Source organism: Apostichopus japonicus, chromosome 12 (genome assembly GCF_037975245.1).
Source record: "Apostichopus japonicus isolate 1M-3 chromosome 12, ASM3797524v1, whole genome shotgun sequence".
Lineage (NCBI taxonomy): Eukaryota > Metazoa > Echinodermata > Holothuroidea > Aspidochirotida > Stichopodidae > Apostichopus > Apostichopus japonicus.
This window is the reverse complement of record NC_092572.1, coordinates 711,008-734,119: the sequence shown is the minus strand read 5'-3', so window position 1 is coordinate 734,119 and position 23,112 is coordinate 711,008. Positions and strand designations below refer to the sequence as shown.

General features: G+C 36.1%; 1 protein-coding gene and 1 long non-coding RNA gene across 3 annotated transcripts; both read left to right on the top strand.

Annotated features, from left to right (window-relative positions):
* On the top strand, positions 1-15,377 carry LOC139977528 (tyrosine-protein kinase SRK3-like). Its single transcript, XM_071986902.1, has 15 exons — positions 1-111; positions 2,795-2,908; positions 4,082-4,103; positions 4,388-4,467; positions 5,652-5,682; positions 6,649-6,690; positions 6,806-6,879; positions 7,587-7,757; positions 8,379-8,486; positions 8,711-8,883; positions 9,060-9,179; positions 9,986-10,100; positions 13,003-13,090; positions 13,498-13,579; positions 13,903-15,377. The coding sequence occupies exons 1-15, from the start codon at positions 105-107 to the stop codon at positions 14,029-14,031; spliced, it is 1,356 nt and encodes a 451-aa protein (XP_071843003.1). The 5' UTR covers positions 1-104; the 3' UTR covers positions 14,032-15,377.
* A 3,333-nt stretch (positions 15,378-18,710) lies between these two features.
* Positions 18,711-21,558, top strand: LOC139977536 (uncharacterized). 2 transcript variants are annotated; one of them, XR_011796586.1, is made up of 6 exons: positions 18,711-18,844; positions 18,947-19,615; positions 20,199-20,313; positions 20,625-20,649; positions 21,019-21,062; positions 21,528-21,558. It is a non-coding gene; the product is annotated as an uncharacterized lncRNA (long non-coding RNA). The 2 variants fall into 2 exon arrangements; XR_011796585.1 differs by having other exon boundaries at positions 18,723-19,615.
* Positions 21,559-23,112: the final 1,554 nt, after the last annotated feature.

Sequence of the window (23,112 nt, the reverse complement as noted above, 5' to 3'; positions counted from 1 at the left end):
CATGGTGCTGTTATGGTGTAGTCACGGTGCTGTCATGGTGAAGTATATCAAGTTTCTCACCGAAAGTAAAACACATACCATTAACTGATGACGCAGATATAAAGATGAAAGGTGCATAGTCAATTCTACGATAAATGTGTTTAATTGTTGTTTTAAAAGGATACACAATGCAAAGCCTATATAGGGATCTGACAACAAACGTTCGTTCAATACCTCCAAAGCCTTTCAATTCTAACAAAATATCAGTTCTACAGCATCGATCGACAACACAAAAGGTTTATGAAAGCAGTCTAGGCTGTTTGCTAAGAACGTCAATTGACAATAAAATGAACAATTACGTCATCTTTAGTGCCATAGTAATCACAAAATAATCAATGTATGACGAAAGAATGCTACTTACTTGCGTTTAATTGATGCTGCTCAGTTAAAGGGAAACAAGAAGAGAAAAATATGTAAAGTGTTTCTATGGTGTTTACTATTACAACGTTATTTTGAAGTTTTTTGTTTTCATTAAGTAAAGCTGCTAAACTATGTGATATATGTCAGTCTTTAAAAGGATGATGCTTGAATGTCTTGCTAAATAAACACACAATAGAATGAGGGGAAAAATACTTTTAACTGTGAAAAATATTCTTAAATGGTATTTATCGAAATGAGTCTTAAACGAAGGGATGTTGTCATGGAACTTCTTACTTATCACAGGTCACAGAGAGGTCAAACAGGGTATCATGAGCGGTTTTCGACCACTTAGATATTTTAACGCTAATTGTAAAAAGGAGAGAAAGTAACGTATTTTACAGTGCAATTATGGTGTGCGCTATCCCGTCTGGTAACTTATCCCTATAAGATAGTTTTGATTGAAGATCGCTTACACACTTACAATTGTGATTTCTTAGTGGCAATCGGGATGGGGTCTTAGGCATAGTACGCGAACTTCGACGTCATAGATAAGCAAACTTCGACCAAAAGATATGCTTATTTCGACACGAAAGATGAATATTTTGCTCCACGTTTTCGTTATTTGGAGAATCCACTGGCTAAATTCGACATGTCCATTGTTATTCCGGCATGTTGAATTCCGCGATATTCGACATGCTTTATCAAATATCTTTGAGCAGTTCGATGAATGCAGTCACCACGTGAGGCTAATTATCCCCGTATACGTTAATAAGTCACGCGTGGGATTTCTATATCCGGTTTATATTTATTAATTCCGTAATCTGTAGTTGTTAAATATGTTTATTTATGATAATTCCGACAGTGGTCGTAAATTCGACATGTTTGTATTGGGTATAATCGACATGGTCTTAAAATCATTCTCGCCCATTTAAGAGTTTTTCTGATAGGCAATAATCGAACACACATTAGCCAAATACTCCCGAACATCTTATATTTGGATACATATTTGATAAATGACCCAATTACAAGACTAATATGGAATAAAGCCACTTTTCGACCTGTCGGATATCTGAATTCGACATGAAATCATTTTGCTAATAGTATCCAAGGGAACAATTGGAAAGTTACATTATCATTGTTAGCATCAAGTTTCGTTTTCGCTTTAGGTATCAGCTATGGAATTGAAACAATAACTAATTAGACATTTCTGTGTTATATCATTCGTTATGATGTTTGTGTGCAGAAACACGAACTTGTGCAAATCATAACTTTCAGTGTCTTTGTGATTATCATAAATGGGCAACTGTTACATCATATATCTGAATACATAATTGACATCTACACGTCTCGTTCTTTTGTATATTGAACAGTAATAAATTTCACAAATAATTTTGAGGAATCAGTTTGTAGCTTATATTAGCTAGCATTTAATTTATAAATAAGCAGTCAGGTGATATCTTTAAGAAAATCCCATTCTTACATTCATAAACAGAAAGGTGATATCATTCTTACATTCATAAGCAGTAAGGTGATCTCATTTTTACATTCATAAGCAGTAAGATGATCTCATTCTTACATTCATAAACAGTAAGGTGAAATCATTTTTACATTCATAAGCAGTAAGGTGATATTATTCATGAGCAGTAATGTGATCTCATTCTTACATCCATAAGCAGTACGGTGATCTCATTCTTACATCCATAAGCAATAATAAGATCTCATTCTTACATTCATGAACAGTAAGGTGATCTTATTTTTACATTCATAAGCAGTAAAGTGAACTCATTCTTGCATTCATAAGCAGTAAGGTGACTTCATTCTTACATTCATAAACAGTAAGGTGATATCATTCTTACATTCATTAGCAGTAAAGTGATATCATTCTTACATTCATAAGTAGTAATGTGATCTCATTCTTACATTCATAAGCAGTAAGGTGATATCATTCTTACATTCATAAGCAGTAAGGTGATACCATTCTTACATTCATAAGCAGTAAGGTGATATCATTCTTACATTCATATGTAGTAATGTGATCTCATTCTTACATTCATAAGCAGTAAGGTGATATCATTCTTACATTCATAAGCAGTAAGGTGATCTCATTTTTACATTCATAAGCAGTAAGGTGATATCATTCTTACATTCATAAGCAGTAAGGTGATATCATTCTTACATTCATAAGTAGTAATGTGATCTCATTCTTACATTCATAAGCAGTAAGGTGATATCATTTTTACATTCATAAGCAGTAAGGTGATCTCATTTTTACATTCATAAGCAGTAAGGTGATTTCATGCTTACATTCATAAGCAGTAAGGTGATCACATTTTTACATTTATGAGCAGTAAGGTGATCTCATTCTTACATTCATACTATTTACTTTGTTTCACAGTTGGTGAGTCCGCTTTGTTATTGGGTAACCTAGCATCGGTTATTCCCAGTGTGGTGGCGTTTCTGTCCTGCTTTATGTTACTGTGTATGTATATCAGTAACAAGAGAACTAGATGTAGGTATAACAAATTATTAATTAAGACTAATTAGTTAAGACTCGTTTACAACTGTATGTCTCTCATTTACACCATCTTCATGTTGATAACACACACACAAAGGATACCTAAGTGAGTGCGTTATTACGCCAGAGGAATGTGATTCTAAAGTTAACCCGTAATAGAGTTCGTTCCAGAGTTAGTTGACCTTTAACTTAACATGTAATAGCTTTAGCACCAAAACGAATCAAATCAATGTTCTGAGTTCTTTCTGTGCTTTCAAATTTCTTCTGATTATTGACAGTTTTGTCTTTCTTAGAAACTTAGCTAATCTGCGTTTGCAAATAATTGATTACCTCCTTTTAACACTAGATTCGGATTGCACACTCGATGGCTCAAATTAAGCGACATCAGCCCTAAGTTTAATACGAAGTTTTAACTTAATTCCATTAACGTAATGCATTTGAACTTTCCTGAAATGTGCTCGAATCGAGTATAGATGGATCACCATCTTTTTACTAATGCATAAACATTATACCACGTGTATGCTTTAGCTAATAACTATGTAGCTGGTGTATATAGCTGTAGATCCTGGATAGACCAGTGCTGCAGCGGTATTACTACCAGATTATGTTCTATGGAGTGAAATAAATTGCAAATAATTATGACTGATCTTTACTGATCGTATTTATAGCTGTTCGCAACTGTTCGCAACTGTTCACGACTGTTTGCGACTGTTCGCGACTGTTTGCGACTGTTCGCGACTGTTCGTGACTGTTCGCAACTGTTCGTGACTGTTCGCAACTGTTCGTGACTGTTCGTGGCCGTCTTGTTCTATTCGAGTATATGTTTAATGGACATTCGAATTATTTGTTATTACATTTACTGTAACACAATCAGTTTCGTAAATGTAAAATAGTTAGATATTGTGACTAACACATATGTATAGACCTCTACTTGAAGTGTGCTTAGCTCCCATCATAAAGCTATTACTGTTAGCATATTTTCATCGATTCAGTTCACTTAATTTAAGTTCATTCCACTATGTAAAAAACAAGGAAAAACCAAGTATTAATAGGAGACGTGGATGAGAGCTGAAGAAGCTAAATGCATTTACAGGCAGCTGCTATTTACATAATTAAGACAAAAGTTAAAGCAATTCGACCAACTGTCGATATCATTTCTTCCTGCAGCAGACCTGATGACAGTTGGAACGTAAGTACTCCAATCATATGCACCCCTCCTCACCCCACATCAACCCTTATCATAATAACAACACTTTGGTGAACCATTGATGTGATAAGTCCAAATTGGTTTCGTAATTGATAAAGTATCAATAAAGGATCGCTCGTAAAGAAAATATGGCTTTTGCTGTTTTACTCAGTAAGTTGCTGGTCCAGGTGATAAAAATTAATTTGTATTCAGTATATGACAAACGACATAGCACAACAAGTCTGATGACTGCATGATTGTATTCTTATTTTCGTTTTCCTTTATAGAAGGAGCGACGCTGCACTGAATTCTAATGAAGTTTCTTTGAACGTTCTCAGCAGAAATATTGAGAATCCTCAACGACCGGGTAAATACTTTTGAAATATAAATTTTGATATTTTAACTTCAACAAGTCAACAAGTCAACAACTTTTCAATTTTTTTCTGTTTTTCCTTCCTTTTTTTGCATGTTTAACTAAACGTAATAGTTACCAAAATAGTTAAGTAGTTCAGCAGGTTGGTCGCGTCTTATATAAAGGACGTCTTATATAATATATATAAATGAGTGTTAGCTCAATGGTTAACGCCGGTGCCTTCCAATCATAAGGTTCCCAGTTCAAGTCACTACAAGATTGTATGTCGTCCAGTTACAGAGTTGTTGACATGAACGTTAAATATGATCTAAGAGACTGACTTCGGTCAGCTTGCGGCTTTGATAGGCCAATGAGGCTTCTTTGCGAGTTCCTGCTTGCCAAAGGATCTAAACTACATATATACATATTTTGTGCTATATGTTTTCGGTTTGTTTGTATATTGTACACGTCCCGTTCATCTTGAAGCAATATGAAAACACTTGCACATAACATTAAGCTGATATGTTCTCTATGTATGAATGATGTGTATGGTGTCATTTTTACTAACCAAATACTTATTTGGCAAGATTGAAAGAAGGGGGAGCATAGCTTACTCTTTATCCTCTGCAGTATACTAATAGTATTTTACTCAGGAAGCACGTGACTGTCATGTTCATTACTCATACCTTCTCATCTGATACATTTGCTGTATGCTTCTGTCAACTAGCTTGTCATGTTTGTTCAACCTTATGGTATCAGTACTACGTTGTACCAGGAAAATGGGAAAATAGAACCTGGCCATCTCAGTCATCTTCCACGATATTGGAGTTAGCAATATGTTACGTATAACATATACAATACACTTACATGACTGTACTCCAACTGCAATACGTTGCCTCTCACTGCACCTCGTAGAATCTACCATAGCAATGTATTCTGAGAACTTTATATATATATATATATATATATATATATATATATATATATATATATACATATATTTATATATATATAAATATATATATATATATATATGAGATTATTTCATAAATTCAATTTTCTTCCTCCATTTTCTTTAAAAAAAAATTGTTACGTCATTAGTCAGTTGTTTAACATAAAACCTTTATATTACTTGCTATTATTTTAGGTAGAGAATTTTAAATACTATATTTTTTTTTACTTTATATTTTCCTATATAGTTGTTCAACCTAGCATTCCAGTACGCAAAAAGTAAGTTTTAATTACCCTATTAATAATTAGTACAGGGTTATTCCCTTCGTTTAAATGATAAATGTCGATATACTTAAGAATGGGCTTACCATAGCAGACGAATGTACCAATCTGTTTGCCAAAATTACATAATGGGGGAAGCAAATGTTGGCTAACGGTCGTCAAGGTAGAGGCCTAAGGGGAGTCGATTTCGCCTTCACTTTGTGAAACTATTGTTGGGAAGATATGGGAAGAGATTTCCAGCACCTACCATCCCCCCCCCCCCCTCCTTCCCAACATGCATCTATGGGTCCGATATTGATTGTTTGAGTAAAATAACGGTCAATAACTTGTCATTTTAATAACTCCCTGCTTCACAAGTTATACTCAAGGTATCACTTTTTAGCTAGCTTAACTATGTAAAAACACACTCCTTATGGTATTCAGTTAGCTTAGCTAGGTAAAGGCACACTCCATATGGTATTCAGTTAGTTTAGCTATGTAAAGGCAACTTCCTTATGGTAATCAGAGGCACACTCCCTGTGTTATTCAGTTGGCTTAGCTATGTAATGGCACATTTCTTACGGTATTCAGTTAGCTTAGCTTTGTGAAGACACACTCCCCATGGTATTCAGTTAGCTTAGCAATGTAAAGGCAACCTCCTTATGGTATTCAGTTAGCTTAGCTATGTAAAGGCAACCTCCTTGTGGTATTCAGTTAGCTTAGCTATGTAAAGGCAACCTCCCAATGGTATTCAGTTAGCTTAGCTATGTCAAGGCAACCTCCTTATGGTATTCAGTTAGCTTAGCTTTGTAACGACACACTCCCCATGGTATTCAGTTAGCTTAGCTATGTAAAGGCAACCTTCTTATGGTATTCAGTTAGCTTAGCTAAGTAAAGACACACTCCCGTTGGTATTCAGATAGATTACGTTACTAAATCTTCTAGCGGACACTCACTTTCATTGAACTTATGTTTTTGTTTCAGAAAAGAATTACCAATGATTCCTGTTACAGCAGAAAATTCGCGGTAAGATCAATATGCTTTGTCAAAAAGAAACCATTTCTTCCTCCTTGAAGAATATCCTCTTTTTTCTTACTTTGGTTGTATTTTAACGATACTCGCTTAAATTTGGTCATTTCAGAATATATAAGGCAAATTTAATCGAACAGAGACTTGGAGGGGATATCTCAAATGATTCTTCAGAGAGCGAAAAAAGTAAGTTGCTTCAGTGACCTTTCAGTGTTGTTTTCGTCTAAAATGTTACATTAATTTATATAAGGGTAACTCCTGTTGCCTCAAAAGAACAATTTTTAGCGAGAGAAGCACTGTTTTACCATAATAATGGAAAACGGGACGACGAAATAGTCAAGAAATTTTGTGGCAATACTTAAATACCATGACTACAGGAACATGATGTTGCATGATCAGTGTAAGAATATAAAGATTTAATTTGTAACGAGAAGATAATGTTACTAAAGCGACATCCTTTCATCATAATGTGTGGGACATTTCTCAATCCAAACATGTTTTGTTAAACCTATCGTGTATATAAGCAAATAACCTCGCCTAAATGTGGAACTTTATGAGAATGATGATATTGCATTTAAGTTATTCCGTATGAAATGAATAATATAACTTTAATAATTAAATTAAAAATATCGTCTTGTAAATAATTTGCTTCTGTCTTGAATATTTCGGTAAACTTTTAAGACATTCAAGGGAATGTTGTTTGAGTAGAAAGCAATTCTGTACGTATCTGCAAGTATCAGGTAAGGTCATTGTTTGGATATTAAAGTAACATATATAGCCCATGTGGATTAGTGGCTGTCAATTACGTCATACATAATGCGGTATTGGTGCTACTGTTACACAACTCTTTACGATGTAATAATTAACCATCGAGTTATGCGTTCCCCTGACAGAGTACTATTCTACGACAAACGAAGGGATATACCATGAGGATAGGATACTAGACCAGAAAGATGTTAGTATTATTATGGTTATCAAGATTGGAAAGATCCACAACAGATGGACGGGATCCATTAACATCCCTGGTGGTATCACCAAATGTGTGGTACTAACAACTATGGCAGGTAGGAATGTGTATTATGCAGGTACACAATGCTTGGTATGACAGTATTGACAGGAATTTGACTAACTAACTTGACATACTAGGGCATTGAATGGGACCATCTTACTTGATATACTAAGGTTTTGAATGAGACAATCTTACTTCACACACATTAGGGTATTGAATGAGGCAATCTCACTTGACATACTATAGGGCATTGAATGGGACAATCTTACTTGACATACTAGGGTATTGAATGGGACCATCTTACTTCACACACATTACGGTATGGAATGGGGCAATCTCACTTGACATACTATAGGGCATTGAATGGGACAATCTTACTTGACATACTAGGGTATTGAATGGGACCATCTTACTTCACACACATTACGGTATGGAATGGGGCAATCTCACTTGACATACTATAGGGCATTGAATGGGACAATCTTACTTGACATACTAGGGCATTGAATGGGACAATCTTATTTGACATACTAGGGTATTGAATGGGACAATCTTACTTTCTCAATGTTACGTTTGCTCTCTGATAAATGTTCATTCTTGTTACCGTATTTATATTTCCAGATGAACTTAAAGAGTTGCGCGAATAATAACCAAAAACCTTTTTTCTTTTCTAAAGATCGAGTGAAAAAGAAGACAATCCATTGGGATGCTTTCATCAAGTTATGTCTAGAATTGCCAAAGACAGAGCATATCGTAAAGGTTGAGGCGATTTCTATCCAAAAGAGTAAGATATAAGCAGCTTTCAGTTGCTTCCCTCTCGTGATGTTCTATAAATATATTACCGATCCAATGTTTTACATGAGTAATAACAAACAGAATATAAATTAACTTGCTTTCCTAAGCTACTTATATCGTGTGAAGAGTAAGTTTTATATTAAACAACAATAAGATTGATCAAAGTTAGAAAAAGTAGCAATCTGATGTATTTTTGTTGCGGCCTCATTTCAGAATACAATTATCTCATTACCGAGCATCTTGTCTGTGAAACCTTGAAGAGCAAACTCTCCCGGACAGGAGATGAATCTGCTGCTGCTAGCTCATATGATTCACTTTCCATTCCTGACGTCATCCAACACGTTGCAGGTATTTTAGAAGCAATGGACATTTTGAAGTCGTTTGGGGTAAGCTTTAGTTTATTGACATATGTTATGTCAAGCGTATTTACCATCAAGCTTGCTATCATTTCAAGATGCATGTTAATATGTACACTTCGGTCTTATATTTATTACATCGATTATTAATGTAGGATGATGTATTCTGTATAATGCTATACTATCTTGTTTTCTTTGCATCAAAGTTTCTCCATCCTGGTTTATCAACCAGAAAGATCTTGATAACTCACCAAGGAGTTTGTAAACTTTATGATTTCTGTTTGGCTGGTGATGCACCGAAGATAGCTGCATTGATTAAACAGCAGGTAATTTAATACATCATTTCAAAGTAGTATCATTTAAAACATTCGACTTTCGACTTTCTTTTCCATGGTGTTTCTGAAGAGACAGGCAAGTTGTGTACGCTGACTGTGGTAGTTTAATATTACATTCGACAATTTATCATATTTGTCAAAACGTCATTGTAGTCTAACTCGATTGTCAAGAGATAGACTTTTGTTTTGAGATGCCGTGAAGTTAAAGGTAAACTAGCTCAGTGTGAAAAATCAGCTTTTTGACAATTGACAATTCTTGTGAAGATATCACGCTAGCGTGACTTTTTCTTTCTCTAATATAATGCAACACAGTCACTCGACAATTTGGCAAAGTTAGTCAAGATATATAATCTATTAAAGTACGACAGCTCGACAAAAGTATGCATTTTTCTTATGATGTAATTTTGTTTCTGACACAGTGGCTATATATTTTTGCTGTTACAAGAGATCTGAATATTCTGGTTGAGCATATTTCTGCTGTTACAAGCAATCTGATTTTTCTAGTTGTGCATCCGCCTGTAAGAATATTCCACTTAGGAATGGGTCAGTAGATACATTCAGTGTGAAATATTGAGGTGGATCAAATATGAAATTGTGACCTTTGTTTCATAGAACTCTCATGTATCAAACACAAGACATCCATGTACACTGTCATGTTCGATAAAGTTATAATAATGGCAAAATTGATACATATCGTCATTACTACTGCTTTTAGTAATAATCAGCTAAGGAATATATCATCGTGAAAACTAAAACGTTAGTTATGAGTAGTAACAAACAGTGTATTTGCCTCTTAGATGATGAATGTGTCATTGAACGAATTTCCACCTGAAATGTTGCTGTCAAGTGAATATACAGAATCCAGTGACGTGTGGTCTACAGCTGTGGTGATATATGAAATTATGTCAGGTGGTAAGACAATACATCAAATACTCCATGTATATAACATACATTAATATTTATTGCACTTCTTCATTACATAGGTTGTATAAAGTAGCATGATTAAATCGAATCTAGCGATGTTTGATCAAGAGCAATTGTGATGTTTATGACCATGATTTGTAGTTACATCTTTCGGTACTTGTTTACCTTGAAGCAAGGGTTCCCTAACTAGGGTGCATGAACCCCCAGGGGTACGTGAGTCCATCCCAGGGGGGTCGTGAGACGTTTCTGAAAGTCAAAACTAGAGTACTTTTTTTTGTTGAACTAAAATCTGAGGTATCATCAGGCGCGTATCCAGGATTTTGAAACCCGGGGGGCGCGAATTACTATCTAAGCGGAGCGCCACCATCGGTTGGCGCGCAGCGTACAAGAAAATTTCTTGTTTTGAAACCCCCCAGATCACCGGAAACGGCACTTCTCGTGCTTGAAATGACCAACCAGATGTACACTTTTTGCCTGAGAACCAAGTATTTCCTAATAGTTTTTTTTTTTTTTTCCATCCATAACCTTTTTGAAGATTGTCAACCCGGCACACATCATGTTCGACCTGATCGCATATCCTGTGGGTCTTTGCTTTTGTAGGTGATTCTAAGTCGCGGCCCACAATACCCGTCAGCCCCACTTTTCAAGGTTTTAAGCCCCATATTTGTTCAGAATTTGAAAATTCACATTTCTCGTGAATAAACTCACTTCAAAACATACCCATAATGTTGTACAAAATTTCATCTATGGACAACCAATATAGAAAAAACTTCCTTCAAGCCCTAACAGAGCGGTCAAAATTGCACGAGTAGAGGGAAGTGTGATGTAGAATGTTGGTCAGAAATTTTCTAAAATTCAGACACAGTTAATTTATTGGTGTAGAAATATTAAAACCTGTTATAACGACTATTATAAAACTTGGTTGAAGGAAATGAAAAAATAGCAGATATTTCCGAAACCGAACACTACACACATAGGCGTAGGAGGCGCGGCGGCAGTGGCGGAGCTAGGGGTATTGGTCAGGAGTGGCGAAAATGGTCTGAAGGGGCGCTTTCGACACTATCTAAGCGGAGCGCCACCACTGGTTGGCGCGGAGCGTACAGAAAATTTTTGAGTAAAGATACTCCCTAGATCGCCGGAAATGACCCTTTCCGGGCCTGGCTAATTTGCAGATAAACGAAGAATAAGGTGTCATCGCGAAATTACACCAACAAAATGTGACAAATGTCAATAAGTAGATGAGAGCGTCAAAAAAAAAGCGTAAAAAAGTCAATAATCTAGAATAAGTAAAAAGTGGTAAAGAGCTGAAAAAGGCGCCAGCAGTCCATTTGAGTCCGTCAGGGGGGGGCATCCGCCCCCTGACCATATGGACGCTCCGCCACTGCGCGGCGGGGGTGCAGGCCCTAATTCGCCATTACTAATGTAAAAGAGAGTTTTGACATAATTGGACCTCCATGCTTTTTATACATTTACATGAGACATGTCGTTGTTTACATTAGCATCCAGCGGTATACTGCGCAATTTTAACGGACCGTACGGTACATGATGGCATGCGATGTAATAACCGATGCTTGCTTATATGATATTGACATGAACACGTTGAACGTTGAAAATTTTTGGTTATTTTTTCAGGCAAGTCGGACAGTTTTGAGGCTTTTCATCCTGGAACGCCATTTTCATGCTCACTGATATGATGTGATATCTGCTGTTTGCGTTACAAATTCGAACAGGCGCGTAGCGAGGAATTTGCCAAGGGAGGGGCGAAGCCTGTAGGCAAATTATCTAAGCGTAGCGCCACCATAGGTTGGCGCGAAGCGTACAAGCAAATTTTGGCCGAAAATGTCTCCCAGATCGCTGGAAATGACACTTCCCAAGCCTTGTAAGTTGCCTGTAAGCACTTTCTATTTTGAAATTACTTAGCGATATCATTTAAAAAAATGCTGAATGGGGGGGGGGGGGAGCGGGCGGTCGCCACCATCCCGAAATGCGTCAAGTTCCCCGACGACACGGTCGAGTTTGAGACCAGCCACAGTTGGTTTCATAGCACAATTCTACACACGCGTTATGATAGACCATATATAGTATATATATAGATCATTAGTGAGAGAGGAAAATGGAAACGTCAAAATATGGAGTTGTCGGTGTAAGGGGTAGGGTGAGTCACACTTTTACGAAATCATTGATCCGTCACTGGCTACCCTTCAGCGCTGTAATGATGTCACTGTTCTTCTTTCTCTTCCCGATGTCTTCGCGTTTTGCTTTTACTCCCTCTTTTTCTCCTTTTTCTCTCTTTCTTCTTTTTCTTTTCCCTTCCTTCCTCTCCTCCTCCTCTTTTTTCCCCTCTTTTTTCTTCTTTTTTTCTCTTCTCTTTTTGTTACCCGGGGGGCGCGCGCCCCCAACGCCCCCCCCCCCTGGATACGCACCTGATCATATCATTTAGTAATGTACAAAAGTTTTACCTATCGACAAACTCTTTTGGCGTTCCATACACATATGTAGCCATAGTAGTACCGTACCGTGCATTTTTCATTACATTATTACACTATGAACTTGATCTTTAACAAAGCACTGTTATGAGTGTTATAGTATAATAATTACTCAGATCGTGTCTCGAAAATTGCGGGGTTCGTGGACATCTCTGATATCCACAAGGGGTTCGTGGGGGATAAAGTTAGGGAAACCCTGCCTTAAAGTATAAGACTGTTAAGTACCAGACGACAATATTTTAGAGGAATGTCCTGTAACTGCAGTGTGATTCCTGCTCAGAGATAATTCATGATAATTTGTTTAATCAGTAACATTATACTGGAAACCTTATTTATATATACCTCAATAATTGAAAATTGGAGATATGAGATATTTATTTAAGTCTTATAATATGCTCTTGCAGGTAATCCGCCATTTCCTGATAGCATGAAACCTGATAGGGATATGCCTGCAACAACTCCATCTTGGCCGACAACATACAAGGAGCTAAAGTAAAATTGTGCAATCTTTGCTTGGGTAACATATTGTTAGAGCTGATAGAAAATTTGAGCTTGGATTATTTATAATAAAACAACAAATGTCCAAGTATCCAGATACAGAATTATGATAATATTATAATGAATGCAATGTAATTAAGTTTGCATAATTCATTTTTATTCATCTATGCATGTAATGTTAACGTGTAATGTAATAATTTTGCATGTTTCCTTTTCATTCTTCGCTGCATGTAATGTTAACTTCAAATTGAATAAGTTGCATAATTCCTTTCATTTTTCTCTGTATGTAATGTGAAACGCAGCGAACCTTTGTGGTTGAACGAAGAGTTTTTTCTTGTATGAATCACTAAAACTTTTGCTGACTATTTTATTAATGTTGCTAGTGCATGTGTATTCTACAGAAACAATGCGTTGTTTGAGAGCTGGAGTCACAACTGTTCTTTGCGTCCCTCCATTCACCATTTAAGAGGAACATTTTTAGAGGTAACTCATATTCCTGCTAATTGTTCTATCGTTAATTATGTCTTACTTTAGAGGGTGGCTGGCTTTGCTAACGATCCACATTATTTTGAATCTGATGAATAATATTTTCAAGATAGCATTAAGTCTAATCATCACCTTTTACTTTATTCTTGATCACCAATGATTTACCAAAATGTATTTTTGCAGAGGATTTAGTTCTATATTTTCCAATCCTCATTCTCAACATTTATTCTTCTTTTTGCGGGATAGATTATATTCTGGCAGAGGCACTGCTACAATCTTTGTTGTATTTACTAATAGAAATAAATTGCTTGAATCGACAGATTTTTGAGAAGATTATTGAAGACGGTTCATATGAGATACCAATCCCAACTATGTACATACCCATGCCAGATCCCTATGACGTCACTGACGATAAATATCAGGACCACATTTACCATGCTTGGGAGTAATTTATTCAACTTATGATTCATGTTCATAGTGTTTTTAAATATCGATTATGTTATTGTTTTAATCTTGTTTCAGAGTTTGAATGTTTTTCCAATGTAGACAATTTTATTAGTTATTTTAATCATAACAGAAAACTAACTGAGGAATTTTAGACGATGGAAAAAACAAATAAATACTTTCAAACAGTTAATGAACCACCACATTGTAAAGTGAGCGCTCAACGTATGTTTACTATGTTGGATGATTAAAATTTACACCGGTTTGTGTATCTATAAATAGGGTTTCCTTTATACGTTGTTTATGTACACAACTTGCATGCTCAAAGCACATGAGGAAAGTAAGATAAGCTATTAATGCAATTAGTGTTTGCTCACCATGTGTGGGATTTCATCGTTTTATATGTTTAGGTGTCTGTTGGGAGAGCGCAGGGAGAGCTGTATATTTCACATGTTACTCGTTTGAAAGTGCTTTGTAACTTTATTATTTCTTGATAACTGTGTGTATAATGCACTTGAAGCATTAAAATATTACTTAGGTCTATTGTGTGAGTTTTCCTGAATAAGAAGAGGGAGGATGTATGAAAGACGCAGATAACGCAACAACAAAACCATTTGACATTGGACATTAGAAATTACCACTCCTTTTAGTGTTACTTCAAATCATTTTCTTGCAAACAGACTTTATGATGAACAGTATGTATATTAATTATAAGTGCATGATAATGTGTGGGTGCAAACAAGTGATGACAATTCTTAATGAAGACATATCGATAAATTTCATTGATTACCTATGGTATGGGAAGTTGTGTTATTATAAAACCACTATAACTCCGGAAAAGTGACTCACTTAAAAACACAGTTACTGTGTTATTAATACACACACATATAACTACTGTTCCTACAAGGATATTTCAAGGCAAACTGGTTATATATGCAAAATGTTATTGGAAATAAAATAAATGCGCCTTTGTCCAGGAAATGATGCTCATACGTATACTTTATGTATCAGTTTATTTGTTCGTATCTAAATGATGCTAACGAATTAAGGAGTCTTAATATACTTCAGTGATACTAGTTGAATAGTTAACGTTGTCCGCATTTAATGAATGTACAATTTCTTCATTGAACGAGTATCGCTGCAGGGGACTTATGTGTTGTTCTTGATTGTCTTATATTGGTCATCATTGACTAATACCTTAAAAAACTGGTCAAACAGAATAGTAAATAAGTAATGACCGATTAATAATTTCAAAGTAAACTGAACATTATTTCCGTCACATGAATTGATTTTTTCCCTAATAAAAATAATTGTGTAGACACAGTTATCAACAGATCTTTGTTTGAAATTTTGTCAACTGTTCAGCTCATTATTCTCAGTTATTTCTTGAATCATAAAACATTCTTTATCCTTCTCTTACAGTCATCGTAGACACTATAAACCAGCATAGACAGGCAAACAGACGAACAATACAACATCACTTTCAATTGTTTTGTTGTAATTCAAAGCATGTCAGTTATAAATAGAAATTTAAAAGTCTGTAGTACAAGCTTCGTGTGTACAGTTACATCACAACTTTACTACTATAGAATTAGTATTGTCATACAAACATTGTACATTTATGTAGACTGCGAATGTATAGGTTTGATTTATAATAGGAATAATACAAGGAAGTATTATCAAACAAGGAGATATTAATGAACAACTAACGCAGAACAACGAACCCAGATACTGAAAGATACAATACTCAAAAGGGAAATTGTTTAAAAGATACTTTTATTGCACATCTGTGTGAAGTTAGAAACGATACTAAAACCTACTGATTTGATCACTACTCTGCATACGTATGGCCATTACATTACATATGATGAGTACATATCATTGTCCTAGCAGGTAGTAATGCATCGAGGTTTCTGTTTCTTGGTTTCATTTTATATTCTTTCAAAATGGTTTATTTTTACTTAGCTCTCAAAACGAGCTTAGCGGCTATTAAGGAACAATAATGTAATTTCTTAACATTTTACATTAAAAATATTTAGTTTAGTGCTGATGAAGAAAGTTTTCAACACACCTACATTACAATAATTAGATTGATTGGAGTTATACATGGCAGTCAATATCTACTGTTATTAGCTTCCATACGACACTTTATATCCCGATATGTGTCCTCGTACTTTCCTACACATCCCGTGTCCTCGTACTCAACCTACACATTCCGATGCGTGTTCTCGTAATATCCTTCACATTCCAATACGTGTCCTCGTACAATCCTACCCAATCCGATACGTGTCCTCGTACTACCCTACGATACGGCATACTCTATTTGTTGCACCAAAGGACAATGTAGAATGTTGATGTTAGATGGTGTAAGCTGGCTACGTACATCTCCATAGAAGTAAAGGCGATAGAGTGGCTGTCTTCACTCATTGGAAGAAAGGATCAGATGTACCAAGGATTACACCTGCTACCAACCGATCCAAGTCCACCACGGATTACACCTGCTACCAACCGATCCAAGTCCACCACGGATTACACCTGCTACCAACCGATCCAAGTCCACCACGGATTACACCTACTACCAAACGATCCAAGTCCACCACGGATTACACCTGCTACCAACCGATCCAAGTCCACCACGGATTACACCTGCTACCAAACGATCAAAGTCCACCACGGATTACACCTGCTACCAAACGATCCAAGTCCACCACGGATTACACCTGCTACCAAACGATCAAAGTCCACCACGGATTACACCTGCTACCAAACGATCCAAGTCCACCACGGATTACACCTGCTACCAAACGATCCAAGTCCACCACGGATTACACCTGCTACCAAACGATCAAAGTCCACCACGGATTACACCTGCTACCAAACGATCCAAGTCCACCACGGATTACACCTGCTACCAAACGATCCAAGTCCACCACGGATTACACCTGCTACCAAACGATCAAAGTCCACCACGGATTACACCTGCTACCAAACGATCAAAGTCCACCACGGATTACACCTGCTACCAAACGATCCAAGTCCACCACGGATTACACCTGCTACCAAACGATCCAAGTCCACCACGGATTACACCTGCTACCAAACGATCCAAGTCCACCACGGATTACACCTGCTACCAAACGATCCAAGTCCCCCACGGATTACACCTGCTACCAACCGATCCAAGTCCATACATTGAATACACTAAGTGTTGCATCTATATATCTCGTTTACTTGTAGCGGGATTCCTCTACCGGCAATCGTATCTGTGGAAATAAATCCATTAGGGAATCGAAAATTGTGCGATTTGTATATATTACATGCTTCTATAGCACTGTAAATGTTGAGTGTAATATTTACATTCCATCGACTAGCTAATAAAAAGCATTATGCTATATTTTAGTGAATCATTTACATAGGCACTGTACAGAGTATGTTGCAATCCCCAATTAGCATGATAAACTTAGTTAGTTACACACAAAACGATCTGTAGGCCTAATAAAATAAACAAGTGAAATATTACGAATTAATAATTGAAGATGTGAATCACTTACATTATAATAAATACATAAATACATAAGTTATTTTATTATTAGCTTGAAAACATCTTTATCTATGATCTATTACTTAACTTCCATCAATGGATTCTTACAGACCGTAGTAAGAGCATTGCATTGAAACTACGAATCACAATGTTAGAGCCATAGGAAACATCAAATTTGCACATTTTCACCAACGGTAAAATAATTGGTGAAATATTAAGTCAAGAGGGATTCTTTTGATAAATGTAAACACTGAGGCAGAATTTTCCTGTAATATATCTCAGGAAAAAGGAAAGAAATGCAACAGTCGAATATTATGGCTGACCGATTATTCCCGACTGTACCCTAATTAAAAAGAACCCGTCTAATATCATTGATTACCTCGCGTGTATGATACACATAGTGACTTAGTAAATTCAATGTTAAAGAATCCTCAAACATAATAGAGGGGGTTGATTCAGTAAAGTACTTTGCGCTGCTGTCTGCAGTTTCGAAAGCTGTAAAGGAGAACACTAGCATTTTGATAGCTTACAATGGTTGCTAACTATTTCTAACTATAGCTTACAATGGTTGCATACTCCTTATAATTTTCCGGTTCATTTGACTTACACACGTTACGATTAAAGTAATGTGTCTCTAAATCTCTGTAGTTCTCACTAATTAAGCCCTTCCCTTCACAAGAGCGTTGCCACTTTGGCTATTTATGTCACCTTCAGTTAGCCGTATCATGACCGTGTACAATTAGCTATGAGAGCTGAAGTCTTCGTCATATCTGAACAAAGCTCTCTGCAGGAATCGCTAACTGCAGGACTCGCTACTGTAACTGCAGGACTCGCTTACTGCAGGATTCGTTGGTGACAGATCACGCTTACTGCAAGACTCGCTCTATGCAGGATTTGCTTACTGCAGGATTTGCTTACTGCAGGAATCGCTAACTGAAGGACTCGTTACCTGCAGGATTCGCTTACTGCAAGACTCGCTTACTGCAGTAATAGCTCCTAACTGCAAGACTTGCTTACTGCAGGAATCGCTACCTACAGGATTCGCTTACTGCAGGACTCGTTAACTGCAGGAATAGCTTACTGCATGACTCGCTAACTGCAGGAATCGCTATCTGCAAGACTCGCGTACTGCAGGAACAGCACCTAACTGCACGACTTGCTTACTGCAGGTATCGCTACCTGCAGGATTCGCTTACTGCAGGACTCGTCAACTGCAGGAATAGCTTACTGCATGACTCGCTAACTGCAGGACTCGCTTACTGCAAGACTCGCTTACTGCCGGAATCGCTCCTTACTGCAGGACTCACTTACTACTGGAATCGCTACCTGCAGGATTCGCTTACTGCAGGACTCGTTGGTGACATACACGCTCTGTGTAGGATTTGCTTACTGCAGGATTTGCTAACTGAATGAATCGCTAACTGCAGGAATCTCTACTTGCAGGATTCACTTACTGCAGGACTCGTTTACTGCAGGACTCGCTCTCTGCAGGATTCGCCTGTCGCAAGACTCGTTTACTAAAGGAACCTCTACCTGCAGGACTTGCTTGGTACATGATTGGCTTACTGCAGAACTGTCGCTCAGCAGGACTGTCGCTAATACAGGACTGTCGCTAATGCAGGACTGTCGCTAATGCAGGACTGTCGCTAATGCAGGACTGTCGCTTAAGCAGGATGATCGAGGGATAATCGTTTCGTATTAAGAATTCAGTGCAAATTCACATTAAACAGTACAAAAGGCTTCTCCAACAAATGAACGATATAAATTTCCAAGGGTGATTTGCCCTTTACTTTTTCGTTGGACGTATAGGTTAGTTTTTTCTTGCATTGAGAATTCAACTTTAAGTGGAAGAACGCCATCACTATCACATAAAATTTCGTGCTACACAAACGTTTGTATAGTGAATTAAGAAGAACATGTACAATCGATGTCACACGACCTTTTAGATATCAGTGATCGAGGAAATAAAGCTGTAACGGAAATTTGCTGCTCTTCAGGTTGTATTTGGAAATCCTAATTACAATGAACATTCAGCTCGGTATCATTACGTGAGTAGAACTGAATTATTACATGATATAATATTTCAATCATATTACCAAATCTGAATCGCTTCGTTTGTAAATCAGTGCCTATTAGCGGAAATGCTGTTTAGAGATTACTCTCTTGCAGTGAACATTTGTTATGTTGATTACTATTTTTTAGTGTTTTATTTCTGTACCACTTTGACTGCAATTTTGCAAAGCTATCCGCAAACAAATATTTGACATATTTTGTACTAGATGTTCAGTGTAAGTCACGTTAGGGTACAGTTTGTTCAATAATGTTCAAGGTACACTACCCTAACCGTTGTTATTGTACATTGAATAGAATATTGAAAAGAGAAAGAAACAAGAAGTATATTAAATCAGTTTTTTTTTTAAAGTTTTGCATGAAACGCAAAGGACTTATCTCTCATGTAGGCCTATATGATGTGAATTGATTTTGTTACATGTGTGCCATGATGTAATAACAGTTACTTCTTCTCCTTCTCCTTCTCCTTCTCCTTCTCCTTCTCCTTCTCCTTCTCCTTCTCCTTCTCCTTCTACCGCCTCCTCCTATCTCTGACATTAAATGAATTCTTTTGGTTTGCAGTTCATTGTGATGGGAGACTATCTGCCTTTGTCCTTATACATTTTTGGACTGATTATTATGTGTGCGTTATGTATGCTGTCAGTGACATGCTGCTGCATATATAGGAGGAGAACAAGTAGGTATATCAAGATTATTCTTTATAAGGTGCAAGTTAAATCAAGAATGAATACATTGGTTAACTTAAAATAAACGTGTTTGTTTAAACATCTAACGGTTTGCTGGTTATGATGGACACAATATCAACTGCATATTATTGAATTCATGTATACTAGATATAGTACCACTCAGCAGATCTTATGATATTTTCATGTTTAATTTAATAAACTATACCTACTTAGACTACTAATTAATTTGCTATAGATAGTGTATTTTTGTATAAAGCATTCATTGTCTTGTAACCAAAAATGCATTTTGTTATTATTACAGGAAGCAGAAGAATGTATGTCGAAAGGTAAACTAACTAGACTTTACCATTTCAGAATCTAATTATCGAATAATTTGCACTACTACCGGAATATCACAAGACATCAACTATTCGTTTTATATATTTTTGTGCGTGTCTATTGACACGCAACTTGAATCTTAACGCAACTTGAATCTTGAATCGTAACTTGAATCTGATTTTGCTTTCTATGGGATGGAATGAATCGGAATGGAAGGGGTGGGGATAGAAGGGGTGGTTGGCGTTTGGTTGCTACAAAACCTCCAAAAAACAAAGCACCTCAACTTTTGCATTTGTCAGCCATACTCTATTGGTACTCTAGACTTATTATCGATGTATACATATTGCATTCATTTTTACTTCTTATCTTCAAAGCAGTTTAAATTTAGCAAACAACCAGCCAATGCACCAGCCTGATACAGGTTAGTGAGAACCACAACATCAGTTACCATTGCATACCTTAACAATATGCATACCATACATTACAAGCTAGGTCAGATCTCACATCAGCACGTATAACTTAAGTCAATTTTAACCATGTTCACCAATTTGTTGTAAGTAACGTCAACAGACGTGAAAGAATTTTCATTCTTATTATCCTTATTCCCAACAGAATTCCTTTTTCAAAGGATTCATAGTTGTATATTTTTTGAGGAGGATATGATTAAACTCAAAAGCATATGCAAAGAACTGAAATATATAATATCTTCTAATTACGCTCCTACATCGTGTAAATTTCGTTTGATTTCATCATGCATTCAGGGCATAAATGTTATTACTGCTACCCTAAACCAATATTTTAATATTACTATATTATTTCTTCGGTCCACATATTTTCTTCATAATGCATCAAACCTGTGACTGCATTGCATTCCATTTTTCATCAGATATTCCGAGAAACTCTCAAACTTTCAAAAGGTGAGCATATTGATTTTGATTTTCGATTGAAGATATGCCAACACGGAATTTAAAGTAACACTATACGTAAATGAAAGGTAGAATTATCTTAAAGATAAGAATTAATTTGTTGTAGAAACAGCAGTGAGTTTTTATTTCTTACTTCTTGGTTTTATTGAACAATATTTAGTACAGTGCACGATAAAGAAGAAAATATCTAATAGTTAGCTTCATACGCTTTTGAGTATCTCTACAGAGCAATATCCATAATTTATTGTCCATGTTTTGTGTTCTCATTCTTCTTCTTCTTTTGTGTATCGTTTCAAAATAATATATTTGGCTTTGTTTCATTCCAGTCACCAGATATATCATTTCAAGAAGAAAGTAAGTTTTTCTGATCTAAATCAAACTTCATTAGATATGGACGACAAATATAGAATGTATGGCAGAAATATATCAAGTCTAATTTCTTCAAATCTAAAAACTATCATGTTTCATTGTTGATAAATAACAGGAAATTTGCAACATTGGCTACATTTATGTCTACTCAATAACATCAAGGTAAATTAAAAGTATATGTTATTTATTTGATTTTGCTGTCGAACGAAGCAACTTTTATCTCATTAAAGCGTCACAATTTCTATCAATGTTTTTATTGAAATGACACAGCTGCATGTTTGTTGTGTTTTTTCGTTGTTTGTCTTGGTTGGAAAAATGGTTTAGGGTCAAATTTATTCTCCCTGACTAAACAGGAATAATGTTAGAATATTGGTAAATTCTCGTTTAAACCCTGCATGTTATATCCGAGATAATAATAACATGTTAATTTAGTTTCATTAATGGACATTGACAAAACTGATTGAATTTGGAATTCTCCAAGCGTTACATGTGTGATGTTGTAAATTGATGTTAGAGGACAACACTTAACGGGTTTCTTTTGCAAATGTTGATTCCATGTTGTTAACATGTTTACGCATCAGCAAAACAGTACATTGTATATAAAAGTTGAATGTAAAATTCACAACTCCTATATAGATTAATTTAAACTATACCTAATCTACGAATAAACAACAGAGAGGATATTAAAATTTACTATGAAAAGCAAAACCAAATGCAATATTTTAATTAGTTTTAACTATAGTTATCCTCTAAAACGGTACATAGCAATTGAGTACAAATTCGACCAAGAAATTCCTCTTCAACCTAAATCTAAAATCGATGGATTATACCATTAATTTTTAAGTGTCAGCAGCATTTTAATTGATTATTTAGAAATCAAGTCTGTAAACAAGTCTAATACCGACGTTTCTATTACAGAGTACTACACAGCTACGGATGTGATTCCATGCGATGATTATAGATTGATTAAGGAGACCGATGTATGTATCATAATGCCGATGAAGATTGGTAACATCTACAGTAGATGGATGGGTTCAATAACTCTGCAGGGTGACATCGGTAAATGTGCAGTATTAACTGATTTGACAGGTAAGTAAAATCTAATGCAATGAATATATGGATGTGTACTATATAAATAAAGTGATGACACGAACGAGTGACAATAAGCTAATGTAA

Excerpts from the sequence above, each read along its gene's own strand:
- LOC139977528 (XM_071986902.1), top strand. Across the intron at positions 4,104-4,387 it reads GACCTGATGACAGTTGGAAC|AAGGAGCGACGCTGCACTGA; the intron begins GTAAGTACTCCA and ends TTTCCTTTATAG. Across the intron at positions 4,468-5,651 it reads TGAGAATCCTCAACGACCGG|TTGTTCAACCTAGCATTCCA; the intron begins GTAAATACTTTT and ends TTTCCTATATAG.